The sequence below is a fragment of the Emydura macquarii genome, unplaced genomic scaffold (assembly GCF_026122565.2).
Source record: "Emydura macquarii macquarii isolate MOO-44397 ecotype Brisbane River unplaced genomic scaffold, CSIRO-AGI_Emac_v2 contig_3080, whole genome shotgun sequence".
NCBI lineage: Eukaryota > Metazoa > Chordata > Testudines > Chelidae > Emydura > Emydura macquarii.
The window spans coordinates 193,302-209,454 of NW_027133217.1; the positions used below are offsets into that span (position 1 = coordinate 193,302).

Sequence of the window (16,153 nt, forward strand, 5' to 3'; positions counted from 1 at the left end):
AAGCATTCGAAGGATGGAGGGGACATATTCAGGGAAATACAAGCGTATTTTAACTAGAGGTAATGGAATGAAGTTCAGAAAAGAAGGATTTGGGGGGGAAGGGGTGAATATCAATAGAAAGGGCCTGATAAAGAAATCCTCTATGTATTCCAGGGGAAAATGGTGGAGACCCCATTGCTTGGGACTTTTGAAAGCAAAATGAACGAATAACTAGTGCATGCACTGTAGGGCCAATCCTGCATCAGTGAGGAGGTGATGGACTGGATGACTTAATAGGCTTTTCCATCTCTAATGACTATGATCACAGGACGTAGCATGGGAATTACGAGTGTGCTGCGGGTGAGGATGGGAGGGAGGGCAACAGAGAGATCCGTGCGTGCACTTATTTCCTGTGCCCAGCTCCCTCTTGAATCTCACGACCCTGTGACAAGGTGAGGTGGCGACAAGAGAGTTGCTAGCGTCCAGCATTTGCGTGGGAACGTTGGAATTGGTGGACAGCCCTGCCCTGCGTTTAGTTTTGGTGGTGTGGGACGGGACACTACACGCTCAAGAAGCCCTGCCAAGATTTCAGTGCTGCTCACTTGGCTAGGCAGCTAGGTGCCCAGATGCAATGGGGATGGGCACAATAGAAAAACTTCAGTCCGACAGACGACCGCCGCCGCTGCTGCCTGCTTACTGTACTTCACTCTCCGTTCGGTGCGCGTAGGGTTAACAAACCCTGCCTACACAACCTCCGTCAGGCATGGGCGCACACCCAGCGCTCTGTGGCTTTGCTGAGGTGCAGCATGAGCCTGCAGGGCCACAGCGGTTCCGTGGAATTCGAGCTGCACATTTTTCTGGTGGCCCAACTGGTTTCCCCTCATACCAGCATTTCCCCGGGGGAACCAACTTGCTTTTAATTACAGCTCCCCTGGAAAGTGGCTCAATGCCGTATCAACGAACAGGGAAATGCAGTGACTTTCCATCACTGAGAATGACAACATCTTCACCGAGCAGGTTTCACTGCACAGTCCCTGCCAGTGAGAGTCACGAGACTGAGTCTCTGCTCAGCCCTTGGGCTCTGTTCCCTACGACTTGGGCTGGGCTCTGCAGCGAAAGGCCAGCTGTGGAAAACCTGCCTGGGGAAAACAGCCTGGGCCAGGGACTAGCCACGCTCAGAACTGAAGGCAAAGACCGCCTCTTTGGGCAGCATCTTCCTGAGAGTAACTCACAATGAAGCAATTAAGAAGGGGTGCAAAGGGCAAGGAACGCCCCCACACTACGGAAGGGCCTATATTAGAAAAATTAGCACCTGTCTTACAGTTGCTGCTGGCAACAGGCCAGTGGTACCAGTGCTAAGCCACTAGTTTAGACAGGGCTCAGGCATTTCTACAGTCGTATCCGTGCTGTTGAGAAAAATGGTAACCAATCTGGAGCAGAAAGATAGTCTTGTGGCTAAGGCAATAGACTGGGTCGCAGGGGAGCTGAGCTCAGTTCCTGACTCTGCCACTGACTCACTACAGGACCTTGGGCAAGTCACTTAAAATCCTCTATTTCTCAGCTGTAATGTGGGAAGAATACAGCTTCCTTTCTCCCACCCTTGGGCTTGTCTATTTACACTGAAAGCTGTAAAAGGCAGGGACTGTTTATTACTACGTATATGTGCAGCACCTCATGCAGTGGAGTCTCTGGATGCTACTGTAAAACAATTTTAGTCCCACAACATTCCTGCTTCCTAAGTCAGTATTATCCCTGTTTTAGAGCTGGGAAAACTGAAGCACAGAGCTGTTGTGCGAGTTGCTGAATGTCACACACAGCATGGGATAAAGCTGGGAATAGAATTCGGGTCTCCTGATTCCTGGTCTTCCTGTGTCTTTAACTACCAGACCATCCTCTCTCACCTAAGCAGTTTTCATGGCAGCTCTTTCTTGTAAAAAACATACCCCCCCCCCCACACACACACACACAGTCTGCGAAGATTGCACTCCTCACACCGTACCTCTATGGTCCATATCTGCAGCCCCGGCTTTCTCTCGATAGGGGGGAGACCTGTCTCAGGGTCCATCATTCCGCTGGTTGAACTGCAGGGGAGAAAAACCAAGAGTAGAATAACCATCGCATTTGGTGAAACGCCACGCCAAATGGCAGGGGATTCACCCGTCCGAACAAAATTCTCTGCAGACCTTTGCTGGCTTCAGTGATTCAAACGAGACACTGTGGCTCTGATTCCCCATGGCCTTGCACCTTGTGGCATCATTTCCACCAGGGCAAAATGAGGATAAAATCCCACCCACAGCCACACGCCAGGGCAAAAGGGTCAAACAAGATGCCAGGCACAACACAAGCAGTGCTTCGTACCCACAGATGCACAGCGAGGGGTTTGGAGCTGAATGCTGAGCCTGCCTAGAAGTGGCTGTGCTTCTTACAGCATGTATTGTAGGGAAGGGCAGATAAAAGTTTATGCTGTGTGTGCAAGGCAGGGATCCTCCCCAGCTAATTCTGCACTAACTCAACCTTCTTTTGTGTGAGTAACAAACAAACAAACAGGAAATTACCAGGTGACAGACAGGGGAACTTTCAAAAGCTATCTGACCTGACCTTCAATGGGTCTAACTCGGCACGGCTCTAGCAAAGCCAATGGAGTTACACCAATTGATATCATCAGCTGAGGATCTGGCCCAAAGCTTTGACAGTAGGTCTGTGAGGCACAGCTCCAAAGGGGGGGAAATAGCATTTTTGTCGGGGGCTATGGTTCTCTCTAGGAAAAAATAGCTCCAAGTGTTTCACTCGCACTTGTACGATTATGTCCATTTATCAAACGTCTTTCATTCCAGAGCATCCCCACTGCACACACAGAGGATTCACTTAATCCACCAATGACATGCAGCCACCTCTGGGGTCTGACACAACAGCTAATCAACCACTCACAACACTACAGAACAGCCAGGAAGTGAACAGGCTACCAGACCCAGCGGACACTGCAGGGGGAAGTCAGGCAGAATGCACTTTAGCCAGGGTACTGGGGCTAACCCCTCTCCTTATTTCAAGAAACACCTGAGCTAGAACAGTGTAACTATTCCAGACACCTGGGACCTTTATTGTCGTCGCCATCCCTGTTCAGAACTTCCAGGCACCTGGAGACAGAGAATGCAGATCCTCCTGCCCCGTGAGCACAGGCCACTACCACTTGAGTCAAAGCAAAACCCGTGTTAGCAGTGTAAGCTCTATGACATGCAGGCAACCAATTCTCAGTCTATCCAGTAGGTGGCAGTAGAACACACGTGCCAGCCAGTTCATTACGCTATTTACAATCTTTGGGACAAATTCTCCCCTCAGTTAAGTTACTGGGGATGAAGAGGAGTAATGCAGGGTATAAGCTGGCTTGCTGACTTTATCTTTTCATTCATACACCAAACCACTGTGACAGTAATTCTCCGGCTCCCAATTTGTGTTTGCTTACAACAGAGTCAACTGTTAGACTAGCTTAAAAAAAATACCCAACCCTTTCTTGTGATTGCATTTTATTCTCTGCCTACATTCCTGCCAAATGAAAGGTCTGCATTGACTACAGCCAGCCAGCCCTGCCCCTCATATGTTTCCTGGTCTTTTGTTAAACTGCGTGTAATTATATATCACATCTCAGAATGTTATTGTTGAATCTGAATTTGGCAGAGCATCAGATGTTTTCCGTCACAGGCCCCTGACCCGGCAGCAGAACTCAGGTGTTTGGACTCCCAGTTTGCTGCCCATTCCCATTAGACAATATTCCCTTCTCTTTAGTAAATGGGTTACCTCAAAAGAGTCCAAGCATCAGCTAGCTCAGATAATCAGCTTGAACAAGCATTGGAAAACTCAGATTGCTAACTAAAAACCATCATCCAGATCTCTGGGGTTTAAAATAGTGGTTCTTTACCTTTAACACACCAAGAACCTTCTCTCCCAGACCGAACCCCTTTGTTATTCCCCCCTTCCTGCTCCTACGAAGGTCAGAGCGGACACAGCCCCATGGTTGGCAACCCTGATGAGGTGGCAACCTCACAAGTTCAGTTGTTTTCATGAGATTTCAAGTATATTTCTGCTTGTGGCTGGGCTTGAAATACCATGAATCCAACCCTTGCTCATGGGACTTGTCTACACGAGTGATCTAACACCAGTTGGAGCAGCCCTTGTGGAAGGGAAGTTGGCCTACCAGACTCCCCCCGTGGAGGATGGGTAATTTCTGATCTGTTTAGTAAGCCTGCAAAACCCTTGTATTGTTTTTATGTTTTTTCATAGGTTTTTTTTTAATCTGACTGAACATACTTTGCTGAGAAAGAGCTGTGTGGTAACTTGTAACTGCCGGCACACATTGTTCCTAGCTCTTGGAGAGAAAGCAATGCCCGGGGGTTGGCTCTGAGGCAGACTGGCTTGGTAGGGAGCTGTGTGGTCTTAAAACCCCCCGTCAGAGGGGAGTGGGACCTGGGTTCTTGCCCAAAGACAGATGACGGCTGGAGGCTCTGACCTGACTGGGCACCCCTAGAGTAGATGATGGAGGAGGGAGCCAGGTGCAGCTCCCTTGAAACTGTATGAGCTTCCTCATGCGCACGCAGAGTCCCCACAAGTGGGTGGTCTGTGCACACACAGAGCGGAGACCTGTCCTGTAAACGCTACAGTCACGGGAGCAGTGGCAGGACATAGGCAATCCCGTTTGAGGACATGGACTGCAGTGGAGAAGAGGGAACGGCCACACGGCCAGCTCCAGACTGCCAGGGCGGGGCTGGGAGGAAGGTGAGCTACTCCCCCCCGAAGCAGCGCCAGGACACCCGCCGCCCAATAGCAGCTCTTCTTGGCCAAGCTCTGCTCTTCTAAGAGGCACCAGGGATGGTGCAAGCGCTGAGGGGCCATCCATAAAAGGCAGAAGCAGATGAGAGCAGGCCTCCTCCTGCTCCGCCCACTGAAAGCTTCGGCCACTTGGCCAAAAATTCTGTTGTATCCTCATTGGCTCACCGCCGCCATTGGCAATAGTGAGTGGGACTCGCCCCCCATGCACCAATAACTCCTGCTGGTAGTTGCGACTAAGTAAATTAAATAGAAAATTGCAGAACACTTCTGGGGGCGAGGCCACAGATTGTGGAAACCTTACTGCTCCTGTGGTTGCCGCCATGTTGGCCAACGCATGGGGGATAGAATGGGCGACCTCCAGAACGGAAAGTATGAGCTGGAGCTAAACAGCTTGAGCTAAAGAGCCAAAGCGCCTCAGCCCCAGGCTGTAAAAACTTGTATCCTCTGCCGCTCAGCACAGAGCAGGACCTGTAACGCACACGTCTCAGTGGATCACACTCCCATTACACAACACCAGAACCAGGGCGGTACTCAGCGCTTTGTCTGGGTGCCAAATGCGATGCCTCCATTGTGTGTGGGTGGACGGGGAGGAAGGAGCAGCTGACTCAGGTGTCAGGGTGAGGCCCAAGAACAGTTAATAAATAACAGTTACATGGAAATGCTAATAGTCACATTTTCACTCTGGAACCGCATATTACTTGGTAAAAATATAGAGTCAGCGTCAAATCTTTGCAGACTCTCCGGGTCCCTGGAATGTTGGGAGAGTGCAAAACTCAGAAAGGTATCCGGGATTCATGTCAGACTCCCAAAGAACAGTCTGAACTGACTGCCAGCTTGGCTTTTCTGTATTTCAACAGCAATCTGGTCATTTCGTTTGGAGCTTTAATTATCAATGAGCTGTAAAGCCTTAGGAACCGATTAACTAATGGCTGTGCTTTCTGAAAGGCTGTGCCAGTCTGAAAGCCAGGATTATCGCTAAGATATGAATTGGTATTCGATATTCTAGACCTAGGCTATTGAACTACTTACGCCCTGTCTATTGTAGCTAGTCACTTACCCCTGGTCCTGCAAACACACACATACATGTTCTGCACCTGGGCACTGCCACTGAAGTCAGAGTCTGCTGAACACACCTGTGCTGATGTCTAGTGAACCAGACCCAGCCTGAGAGCACACTGCGGTCCAGAAGTACAGCTCCCCTCCCCCTCCAAACCACCCTCTTTGTGCCTAGTCTAGCTTTTTGCATATCCCAGAAGGAGACAAAGCAGCCTGCAGGCCAAGTGGAAACATTCTGCACAAAGATCCAACCAGTCTGCCTGCTGTTGGGGGTTATTTGACATCTTTATGTTTAACAGCGACTCCTGACTTGAAGAAACATTCTTCCTCGAGGCAACTTTTTTGGCCTAACCCCCCTCAGAAAGAAAGCAGATGCACCGAAAGGACGGTGGCTGCAGGAGGTGGGAAAAAAGAGAGTGCATACATAATCGGCACCTTTTTGGTGCCTCAGTTTCTCCCACAGGTAAAGCAAATGCTTACACCAAAGCACATTGAACCGAAACACACTCCCAAAGCACATTGTGACGTGATGATGAATGCTGGGCAAATAGACTTCTTTGGGCGCACTGCAGTATTTGTTTGAGTGAAAGCTATGGATGATGGTATTTATGAGCCCTTCTACTGGCTTCCTGAAAACACTCCTCTGAGGGCGTTTCTGTACATAAGGATCTTTGAGGAAAAAGGTAAATGGCAGAAATGATCTTACAAATGGACACTGGACATGAGGGAGACTGGGCCCCCTCCTGTCAGAAGGCAGGAACCACACCATGCGACTTAGGCGACCAACCCCATTGCACCAATCATCAGTTCTGAAGTGTGAACACTTGTAGCCATGGTCCTGGGCGATAGCCAGCGACCAGTGCACAGCTCTCAGAGGTGTCGGTCCGAACTGTTCAGTCACTTCAAAGAATGAACAAACTATTAACAGTCTGAGCTCGTCTGGCCGTGAGCAGGCAAAGGGGCTACATGTGTCCCATAACTGGTTTGCCCAGCTCCAGCCATCAGTGGCATCGGGTGGAGACACCATAGCGTTAAGCAGCAGCAGGTCCTGAAGCCAGCTCAGCAGAGCCCACGGTGGAGCAAAGGTGTCACAAGAGCATCGGCGACACGGAGAGAAGCAACGAGTCCTTTTCTCCTCCCTGCACTCCAGGGAAGGAGGCAGAGAGCCCAGGCTCTCCTTGGTCGGTGGTTCCTCCGCATGGCCACCCCTCTCCCTAGCCACCCATCCTCAAAGGGCATCTCTGGGAGTGCTAGGCCCTGACAGTTTGATGACCAGTATCTCCACAGGGGGACATGGGCGCACCGGACGTCAAAGCAGACAGAAGCAGCAGATGAGGCTGGCGGTGCTCAGAACAGGGACACCTTTTTCTCTAGGCCAGACACACAGGCCTAGCATTAACTCCTCGGGCTCTGCGTACCCACGGGGGAGATCTGCATGGAGAGCCATTGGCGAGAAAGCATTTAGAATCTGCCTAGTGCAAACTCTGTGTTAACGTTTGCACTGGGGTGAGGCCTCTCCAGGCCTTTTGTCATGTGCAAACGCAGAGAGAGAGAAGAAGATAAACTCTGATAAGGGTAGCTGTCCCTTTCCGGGCTTCTAATGAAGAGATTATTGATTTAGTAAGAGGATACAGCTCAGGGGAGCAGCAAACACAGAGATGAATAAAGCTGCCAATTTATCATGAACAAAATTTTCCTTCTCTAGATTCCTTCCTATTCTACTGCCGGGGAATCATCTCTGCCTAAATACCCTGGCTGAATCTGGATGCTGAACTTCACGGCACGTTAGAGGCCGGGAGAGTCACGCAGGTTAAGCAGCAAGGATGGATCCTGTTTAACTCCACTTCCTGCTTTCCTCGGAAGCCATTCTGGTGAGAAGGCTTCCCAGCAGCTTCTTATCAGAGCCGCGGTGCTCACCTGCTAGAGGAAAAGTTTGTATGCCTCTGAGTGAGATTTACTTGAAGATATTGTTACTGGTCCCAACGGCCAAAGGTTATTGCCACTGAGGGCTGAGCCAGCAGGGAGCAGTGGGTGAGGAAGAGAGAGAGCCTGAGCAAGCGCTTCCTGCTTTCCGTGAATACACCAAGCCTCTTTCAGAAGCTCAAGCACACAGAATCTAGGCGACGTTTGGCTCTGGACAGCAGAGCCCAGTCTCTCTAAAACAAGGCGTCGTGTCACAGCTGAAACAGAGGGCCTGATTTTTCAGCCCCTGCCCATCGCATTGACTTCACCTGGAGCTGTGTGCGAGGGCCCCTCTGAAAGTCAGGCCCATTGTGGCTGGTTAAAAGAGCGTGGGTGAAACACTCCCACTAGAATTCTCACTAGAAGCGAGGCTGGGAGAAGGATTTCGAGTTCCCCGAGCATAACGTTCTACAAGGCTTCTTCCAAAGGAAATGATCCAGACAACATCAATAGGCAACAGCTAAGCTCTTGGTTCATACACTGCAGGCTGGCTAAGATTTAACTTCGTTTCCTTTAGGATATTAGGGTTCTGCATTAAAATAAATGCCGTTTTGCACCACAAAGGTCTCTGGAGTTCCCCTTTCTAACCCTTTCCTGGCCAGATTTTCCAAAGTGGCTTCTAATCTGGGGGCTCCGCAAGGTGCCTGCCCAGTTTAGGCATCCGGGTTTTAGCTGGGGGGTCTAGAAAGTGAGCACCTAAATGTGTGGTCTGATTGTTAGCGGCACTGAGCACCCAGAGCCCCAGTGCCGGATTGCTCAGTCCCTCTGAAAATCCTCCTGCTTATTTGGGTGCCTAAATATCAATTCAGGTAGTTATTGTACCCCTGAAAGCGGATAAGCCTCATCCTTACGTCTGTTCACTTGCTTTCTGTGGTGGGTACTTCACACAGAGGGCTGAGAGGACTGGGCCTGTACGGTTAGCTTTCTAATGGAAAACAGAGAGATTAATGCTTATTACAACTCTTGAACTTTGCTCTGAATGTGCTGCTCAGACATTCCAGAGGCCAGGGCAGGCAGCGTTATAGGGCTGACCTTTGATCTCTGAAGAACTGGCTCCCGGTTGAGGTCGCAGGTGAAATGAGCTCGGGTGTCTCCCCTGGTAGAGTGGCATGAGTGTGTTGAAATTTCCACTCAGTTCAACACAAGGGTCCGTCTCCAGCCAGGAGAGGCCGTTTCAGCCAGGACTCAGCTGCGTTGCCCGAGCTGCAGTGGGAAAGTCGCCCTTTGTCTGGTTACGATGCCCTTGGATGTAGGCGTCATCACACACCCACAAAGCGAAAGTTAAAGCACTAACAGCGAGAGATAAGCAGCAGCCGACCAACCCAACCAAGCGTCCGCTTCTTCCAGTCATTCTCATGCAGCGTGGGGAGGATCTAAGCTCTCAGATCTCTGCACAGAGCCAGACTTCAAGGTGATCTTCCCTTAGGAGAATGTTAGCAGCACCCTGTGCGTTCACTGGCAGCCGGGGGTACATGTTTATCCTATGCTGTCTGACCATGCAGTGGGAACATCCAGAGAGTTGCTGGCACCAGTGTGACACCCCTCACCAATGCATATATTCTATTACTGACTGTAGAGCTTCCGTAACCCACCGGCAGCGTATATTGCACCTTCCGTGCCTTATCCACAGAGGAGATGAGCTCCTTACAGTTCTCAGCCAATGGATTTAATCCTTTAGCTCAAAGCAGAGCCCGGGACTCCTGCATGCAACAGGTGGGGACAGTCCTTACACCTGCTTCTCTTCTCTCCTGGAGCCAGCTCTGTCCATGCAGGTGCCATACAGAGCGCGGCCGCTCGCCCGTTACAGCAGCGGAATTGCTGCGGTCGTAGGCGCTGAGCGTTGGGTTGCAGCGACAGACCTTGCTGACTGAATAGTACGGTTTCAATGGGGCGAGAAAACGGGTGCCGGAAGCCTGGCTCTCGCCTCTCTGGTACTGGCCAGTGGAGTTGATTGGGCACAAGGGCAGTGGAATAAATTAACCCTCATCAAGGGGTGGAGTAAGTCAGTCTCCACCCTGAGTGAAGGGAGCTGGGAAGGAATGGATCCTCCCTGAGGCAGTAGCACCTACCAGCTCCAGTCACATCCTTCTCCTTGGCAGCGGGGAGCAGTTTATACATTGCCCCTTCCCTTGGGGCTCAGCCTAATGAGTCAGTCTAGCCCATAAAGGACTACACAGTAAAGGATCCGGGGTCTGAAACAATCTCCGTCCAACACAGCGTTAGAGGAAACGACTGGGTTAGCCCATTAACAGCAGGGGGTACTTAATTTCTCCCCATATCTCGAGGGCCAAGCAGACCAGTTTTCTGTCCAAACACACGACTTCGCCAAAAAGGCTCCTGACTGGGCAGAGGCAGGACTGCAACGCCTGAGCGACACAGAAAAGAAGTGGCTGGTCCTCTCCTACTTGGAATGGTTCTCAGCCCTTTGCCAATCCCATCGAAAGAAACATTAACAAGAAAAACACACAGAGCAGAAAAGATGCTCCACAGCTCATTGAAACAGACAATAATTAATAGAATATCTGACAGGATCCTTCCTACTGAAGAATGTCAAAGAAACTTGAAGGCCAGGGGGGCTAAATCCTGCATTCCTTATGCATCCAAAACTTCCACTGAGTGTTGGCTGGAGGAGGAGTATGGAATCAGTCACACACCTGAAAGTATCACTTCACCTCCCACTGGAATGCAGCCACCTCTGGGGTTGAGCATGGCTGCTGTTCCACTGGAGACTGCAGCAAAACAGAAGATGGCAGGACAGGAAATGAAGATACAAGATGAAAAAGTCAGCCTCCACCAACAGTTGCCGCGTAGTGGTAAACACCTGGGTTTTATCTCCGATACCACTGCAGTGCAAAGACTGGATTCTCATGCGTGCACACATGGTTAAAATAGGATACACACCCTCACAGCTATAGATCTATGCATGTATCTTATTTAAATGTTGATGAAACCTTTACATCACATATTCCCTATTGGGATGTAGATATAGCTATCTAATATCTAGAAAACATCGCTCCCCAAAAAGCAGCCAGCTTCTAGGGAGGCTCGTTTTCTATCTTGTCTGGTTATTTTCCTAAGAGCTGTTTTAAATCCCAAACTGCCAGAAACCTATGCTTTATTCCCATGACATGCCCAAGCATTCTGAGGTTGGGGAGGTCTGGAGCTCTGAACACCACATTCCACAGTAAAAACGCAGGACAGATGGAACTCAAGCGTACAATTTAGCATCCCGCACATCAAGTCTCTTTGAGATGAGTAGAGAACAGCAGAGAAGCCTGCTATTACACTACAAAATGCTGAGCCAGGAGAAGAAGAATGAGACTGGCTTTAGGATAAAGAAGGACAAAAATCCCAGGAAGGGAAATTGTTTTAAAGGAATTTTGCCTGAATAGTTACTTCTAGGCAAAGGAAGCAATCACATTGTTCTATGCATTGTGCCTGCGCCGTGAAAATCACTGGTATATTTCTCCTAGATACTGTTAACCCCCTCTCCTGGGATGTGTTATGTGGGCTCATGTGAGTATGGGGAGATGTGGTTGTGTGTGAATTTCAGAGAGTGTATTCTTGTGAGTGTGAGGTATGTCTTTTCCCGTGATTGAGGGTGATGGAAGGGCATGTATGTGGGGGTGGTTGTACTTGAGTGGATAGTTAGGTCAGAAAGGGGATGTGAAACACTGGAATAAGAGGTGCTGTATTACTAGAAATGGGACCAAGTTTGGATCCAAATGTAGATCTGAACTTACCCGAAAGCTGGAATCAACATTCCAGTTTGGGCTTCATCTCTAATGAAAACCCAGTTGTCATAATAAATGACCTAACACTGCGAACACTGAAGGTATACACTGTGCTCTTCTCTTGATGCGCAAACTCCCATTAACCTGGGACTGAGTGTTACCTTCCTGAGAGGGAGGAGTTTGTGGGGAGAGATGGCAGTGAAGCCATCAGGAAGCTAGAAATGATGCAAATGATGGAAATGATGTCTGTGAGGAGGTGAACACAGCAGGTTCTCCTGGGAAAGTTAACCGATATTGGGAAGTAAGATTTTAGAGGGCTGCAAAATGTAATGGAACAGTAGGGCCAAATCTAGATGACAATTACACGTCCCCCGGTGTTTGTGTATGCAGCACAAAAAAAAAAAAAAAAAAAAAGTCAAGACACTGCAACCTTCCAGCTTTGTTCTTTCCTCCACACATACTGTTCTGTCTCATCAAGCACTTACTGAAAGTGGAGTTCTCTAAGGGCTTGTCTACACAGGAACACACAGAAAAATTAATCCAAATGCACTCAAGATGTGAATTTAAGGTGTTTTGATTAAACCGCATTAAATCCCTGCGTCAATACTCTTACTCAGAACTAAAGTGGGCTTAATTTGGTTTATCTTACTTCACTTTGGGACTGAATTAAACTAAATTTAGTAAGGCCACTTTAATAGTGAATAAGAATGTCCACATGGTGGTTTAATGCAGTTTAACCAATCCACTTTAAATTTACACCTTTAGTTAATTTGGATTCATTTCTCTGAGTATCCCCATGTAGACAAACTCGAAGTTCCTTTACAGAATTACACAAGAGCACCCCCTTATGGGAACCTATTTATCGTAGCACCCAATATGGCAGATTATGACCTGAATGCTCCCCAGACTTGGTCAAAGCACAGCACGCGAGACCTTAATCATGTCCCTGAATCGTGGTAAAATTTAGGACTGTCCGCTTCAGAAGTATGGCTGTAATATGGACACAATCCCAGCAACGCTGGCGAGGCCCCAACCACAGAAGACTGAGCCATGTCAGGAAACAGCTGCATTTTAACCAGGTCACCCAACGTGGTTAATGCCGTAGCACACAGGGAGGTTCAGGTGGCCACTTCCCCGGTGGGTGGGTGGGGATTCATGGAGTGAAAAGTGCGGTACTAGCAGGTCGGGAGATGGACGCCCTCTTTCCACAGCACAGATTCAGCGTGGGCAATGGCCGCACAACTTTCTTTTTTTTTTTTTTTTTTACCACCGCTCCCCTCCCGCTGGGGCACGGCTGCCTTCCCTCCGCAGGTGCCTGTCTTAAAGCAAACACGGTGGCGCTGCCTCAAAGCATGGCCCGAGGCCTCCGTTCCCATCGGGGAAGCCTTGGCAACAGTTGCCACAAAGTCCTTCTTAGCAAATAATGTCAGGAGACCGACGTCATTGCTGGCGGGAGGGGGAAGGAAGGAGAAGGAAGGCAGCTTGTTTGTGCCAAGTCAAAACAGGCCCAGCAGCAAGTCATGGAAATACAGTCAATGGTTTCTTGATCTGGACTGGGCTCTCTGCTGCCGCTCATGCTCTTTGAAAGCAAGAAGCATCCACCTTGCAGTGGACACCAAATGGAAACGCCTTGTAAAACCCCAAATGAATGCGAGGAAGGAGGCTGCTCCTAGCACATCCTTTGCAACGTCTGAACCGCACCTAGCTGCTTTGTATAAAGAGAGCATATAGATCCATCGCTCGAGAGATCAACTCCCGGTGGGGCAAGTTTCCTTTGATTTGGGTAGGGTTGGTTTGCACCTTTCGCCAGTATATTCTTTAATGAATGCAAATCTCCCAGAGATGCTAATTCATATGGTTTCTCCTTCCCATGAGATATTTTATGTCCCTCATAGATGTGCTTAAGAAAAATACCAGCAATAAGCCTGAAGCTAGATTGCATCACAAGCCCATTTCTCCTTAGTGCAATTTGCCTCTCAAATGAATGGGGCAAACTTGGGAGGCAACCAGTGTAAACCAAATTACGTACAACAGAGCCATCGGTTGCTTTGAAGACATTCAGCATTCAGACATTTAGCAGCTCTATTAATTATTGGTGTTCTGCTCATCAGGACATGCAGATACTTTTTTTTGCCCTCCAGTGTAACAAAGTTCGACTTTAAACCAATTCCCAGGCAGCAGAAAGTCAAATGAGCGGTGCCAAACAAAACAGAGAAAATTACTTGTTGCATGAAAGTAAACGCAATTCTGTGTCAAAAAATCTTACTTTTCCTCAGAGCAGAGCTGCTGATATGTAGCTTCACCAGCTTCTCTGAAATCTGAGACTAAAGGTTTGTGTTTACATGAAAAACTCAGTGCAGATCCTTCTGTTGTTTAATTGGAGCTATCCTGATTTACATCAGCTGAGGAGCTGGCCCCATTTTTGTTTTAAATGCAGCTGATGATAAATTTACTGGGCTTTGTTCTGCACACCATAAGAGTGCTCACGCAGCAGTTTTGACATTTAGAAATGAAATTAAGAGGATTAAAAAAGCAGCTTACCTTCCTATGAAGTGCAAGATCTCCTCGGTCTCTGCCTTCCCAGCTAAATCCACAAGCAGCGTTCACTCCCCTTCGGCAAGCTAGTTTCAGCCACTTTTGTTTGCTGCTCCGCCACCTCTGTCAGCAGGGGAACTGCAGAAATCGGTAATTTAATACTGTATTTAACTACTATGGAAACTCCTACTAAGAGATCACACCCATTCCCTTCAAAGAGACTTGCAAAGAGACAGAGTGGGTCTACCTAGGAAGCCATGTGCTCCCACCCAAGATTTTCAGAGCTCTCTGTCAGTGCTGAGCAGACACTAGAATAAGGCTATTTTGTAATATACGTGTTACATATTCACTGGGCATTAATGATTAAAAGCTGCTTTACTAGAGAGCTGTTTTGTTTGCATTTAAAGAGTGTGCGAAGGATTCTTTTCACCCCTTCGTTGGTTTACGGAGGTAGTGGAGTGCAGTGATGTTCAGCTGACGTGGTCGCACAATGGAGCGTTAGGCCATCTGACAAGGCTGGCCCTCTGTAAAATAACTTGCAAGGCCCTATCCCACTCTACTTCCCCATTGCCCAGCCACATCCTGCCAGCCTGTAACTTCTCTCCGCACCCCAGGACACAAGAGCAGAGAATTGCTGGAGCTGGTGGTCAGAAGCTGTGGCTGGCAACTCACAGGTGGGTCAATGTCTCACTGATTAATTTAAATTGGAGACACCTATGTCCAGGGATTGTGCTCGTGATTATCCATGCAAAGTCAAATTGGAGGTCAATATTTAATATGATGGGAGGCAGCAGCATCCACTTAGCCCCTCTATATCTTACTTCCTCACCTGTAAAATGGAAATAGGACAACCCTACCTCACAGAAGTGTGGTGAGATCCATACGAGAGCCAAGATAGACAGGGAGGGCCTACAACTCTTAGAGACCCATAACAAACCTGCCCTCAATCCGTCCTACCTGTTATGCCTTCACTGATTTGTTCACTGCAGTATTCCTAGCTATTTAGAGTAACCCACACCTACCATACCTAGCTATGGGCCGGACAGTATACATTGGTATAGCAGCAAGAGAACAGAGCCGATCCATACCATCTGAGAGTCTCGCTCATAGATGTTTAGTCTTAAAGGTCATTTGAAAGACTGACACATTTTAGAGATCATTGGGCATAGTGTCATAGAAAAAGGCATGAATTTGCACACCTGACCCCCAAATTAATGCCAAGCTCCTGAGTTTCTGACAATTACATCTCACTCCACCCAGTGATGGCTCCAATTCGGTTTTGGGTTCTATCTCCAGCCCCTAAAAACAAGAACTGTAGCAATCCCCAAGCTGTGCTTTAATAACATGGTTACATGATGCTGGTGGTGGCCTACAGAGGTGTGGAACAGGCCTATGGCATTTTAGGCACCAGTACACTAGTTTTTGGCCACAGTATAACCTTCCTGTTGACTTACACATAAAGTAACGCAGGTTTTATTTTAACTGGAGCAGTGGATCTTCATTTCTCAAAGTAGCACCAGGTCGTTCTATGGTATACTGAAGAAAAGCATGGTGTTATTGGCGCACAGGGCAGTAGATTTGGGGTCTACTTCTGGGATCTGTGACCTTGGGCAGCTAGGCCCTAATCTTCAAAAGTGGCCTCTGGTTTTAGATGACCCAGTTTTTGAGTGCCCTGATAGACACACATGGGGCACAGCTTCAGAAGTACAGAGCGCCTGGAAGCAACTGGCCAGTGAGAGGCATGTGTTGTTCACACGTGATCTGGGTTGAGTTTGATCCACCATGCAATACTTGAGAACTTTAGGATCAGCAGTTGAGCTAGGAAGAGGGTAATCCTTCTTAGAACCACCCTCCTACACCTCCCTTTTCAAGGCTGTCATGGGATATCCTGAGTACCAGAGGGGTAGCCGTGTTAGTCTGTATACAGCAAAATCTGATGAAGTGGGTTGCAGCCCACGAAAGCTTATGCCTGCAGAATTAAATTTGTTAGTCTTTAAAGTGCTATAGGACACACTTTTTTTTTTGTAATGGGATAACCTGAGATTCTTGGGTCCCAGAGGGCTACT

The 16,153-nt window shown here is 48.5% G+C and overlaps 1 protein-coding gene across 1 annotated transcript in view; it reads right to left on the minus strand.

Annotated features, from left to right (window-relative positions):
* LOC137141509 (villin-1-like) overlaps positions 1 to 14,318 on the minus strand; it is a 50,136-nt gene extending 35,818 nt beyond the window's left edge. The window contains exons 1-2 of the mRNA XM_067530396.1: positions 14,094 to 14,318; positions 1,979 to 2,060 (exon numbers count right to left, since the gene is read on the minus strand). Coding sequence (XP_067386497.1) covers positions 1,979 to 2,047 — 69 coding nt within the window. The 5' untranslated portion in view covers positions 2,048 to 2,060; positions 14,094 to 14,318. The remainder of the gene's footprint in view (positions 1 to 1,978; positions 2,061 to 14,093) is intronic.
* Between the last annotated feature and the right edge of the window lie 1,835 nt (positions 14,319 to 16,153).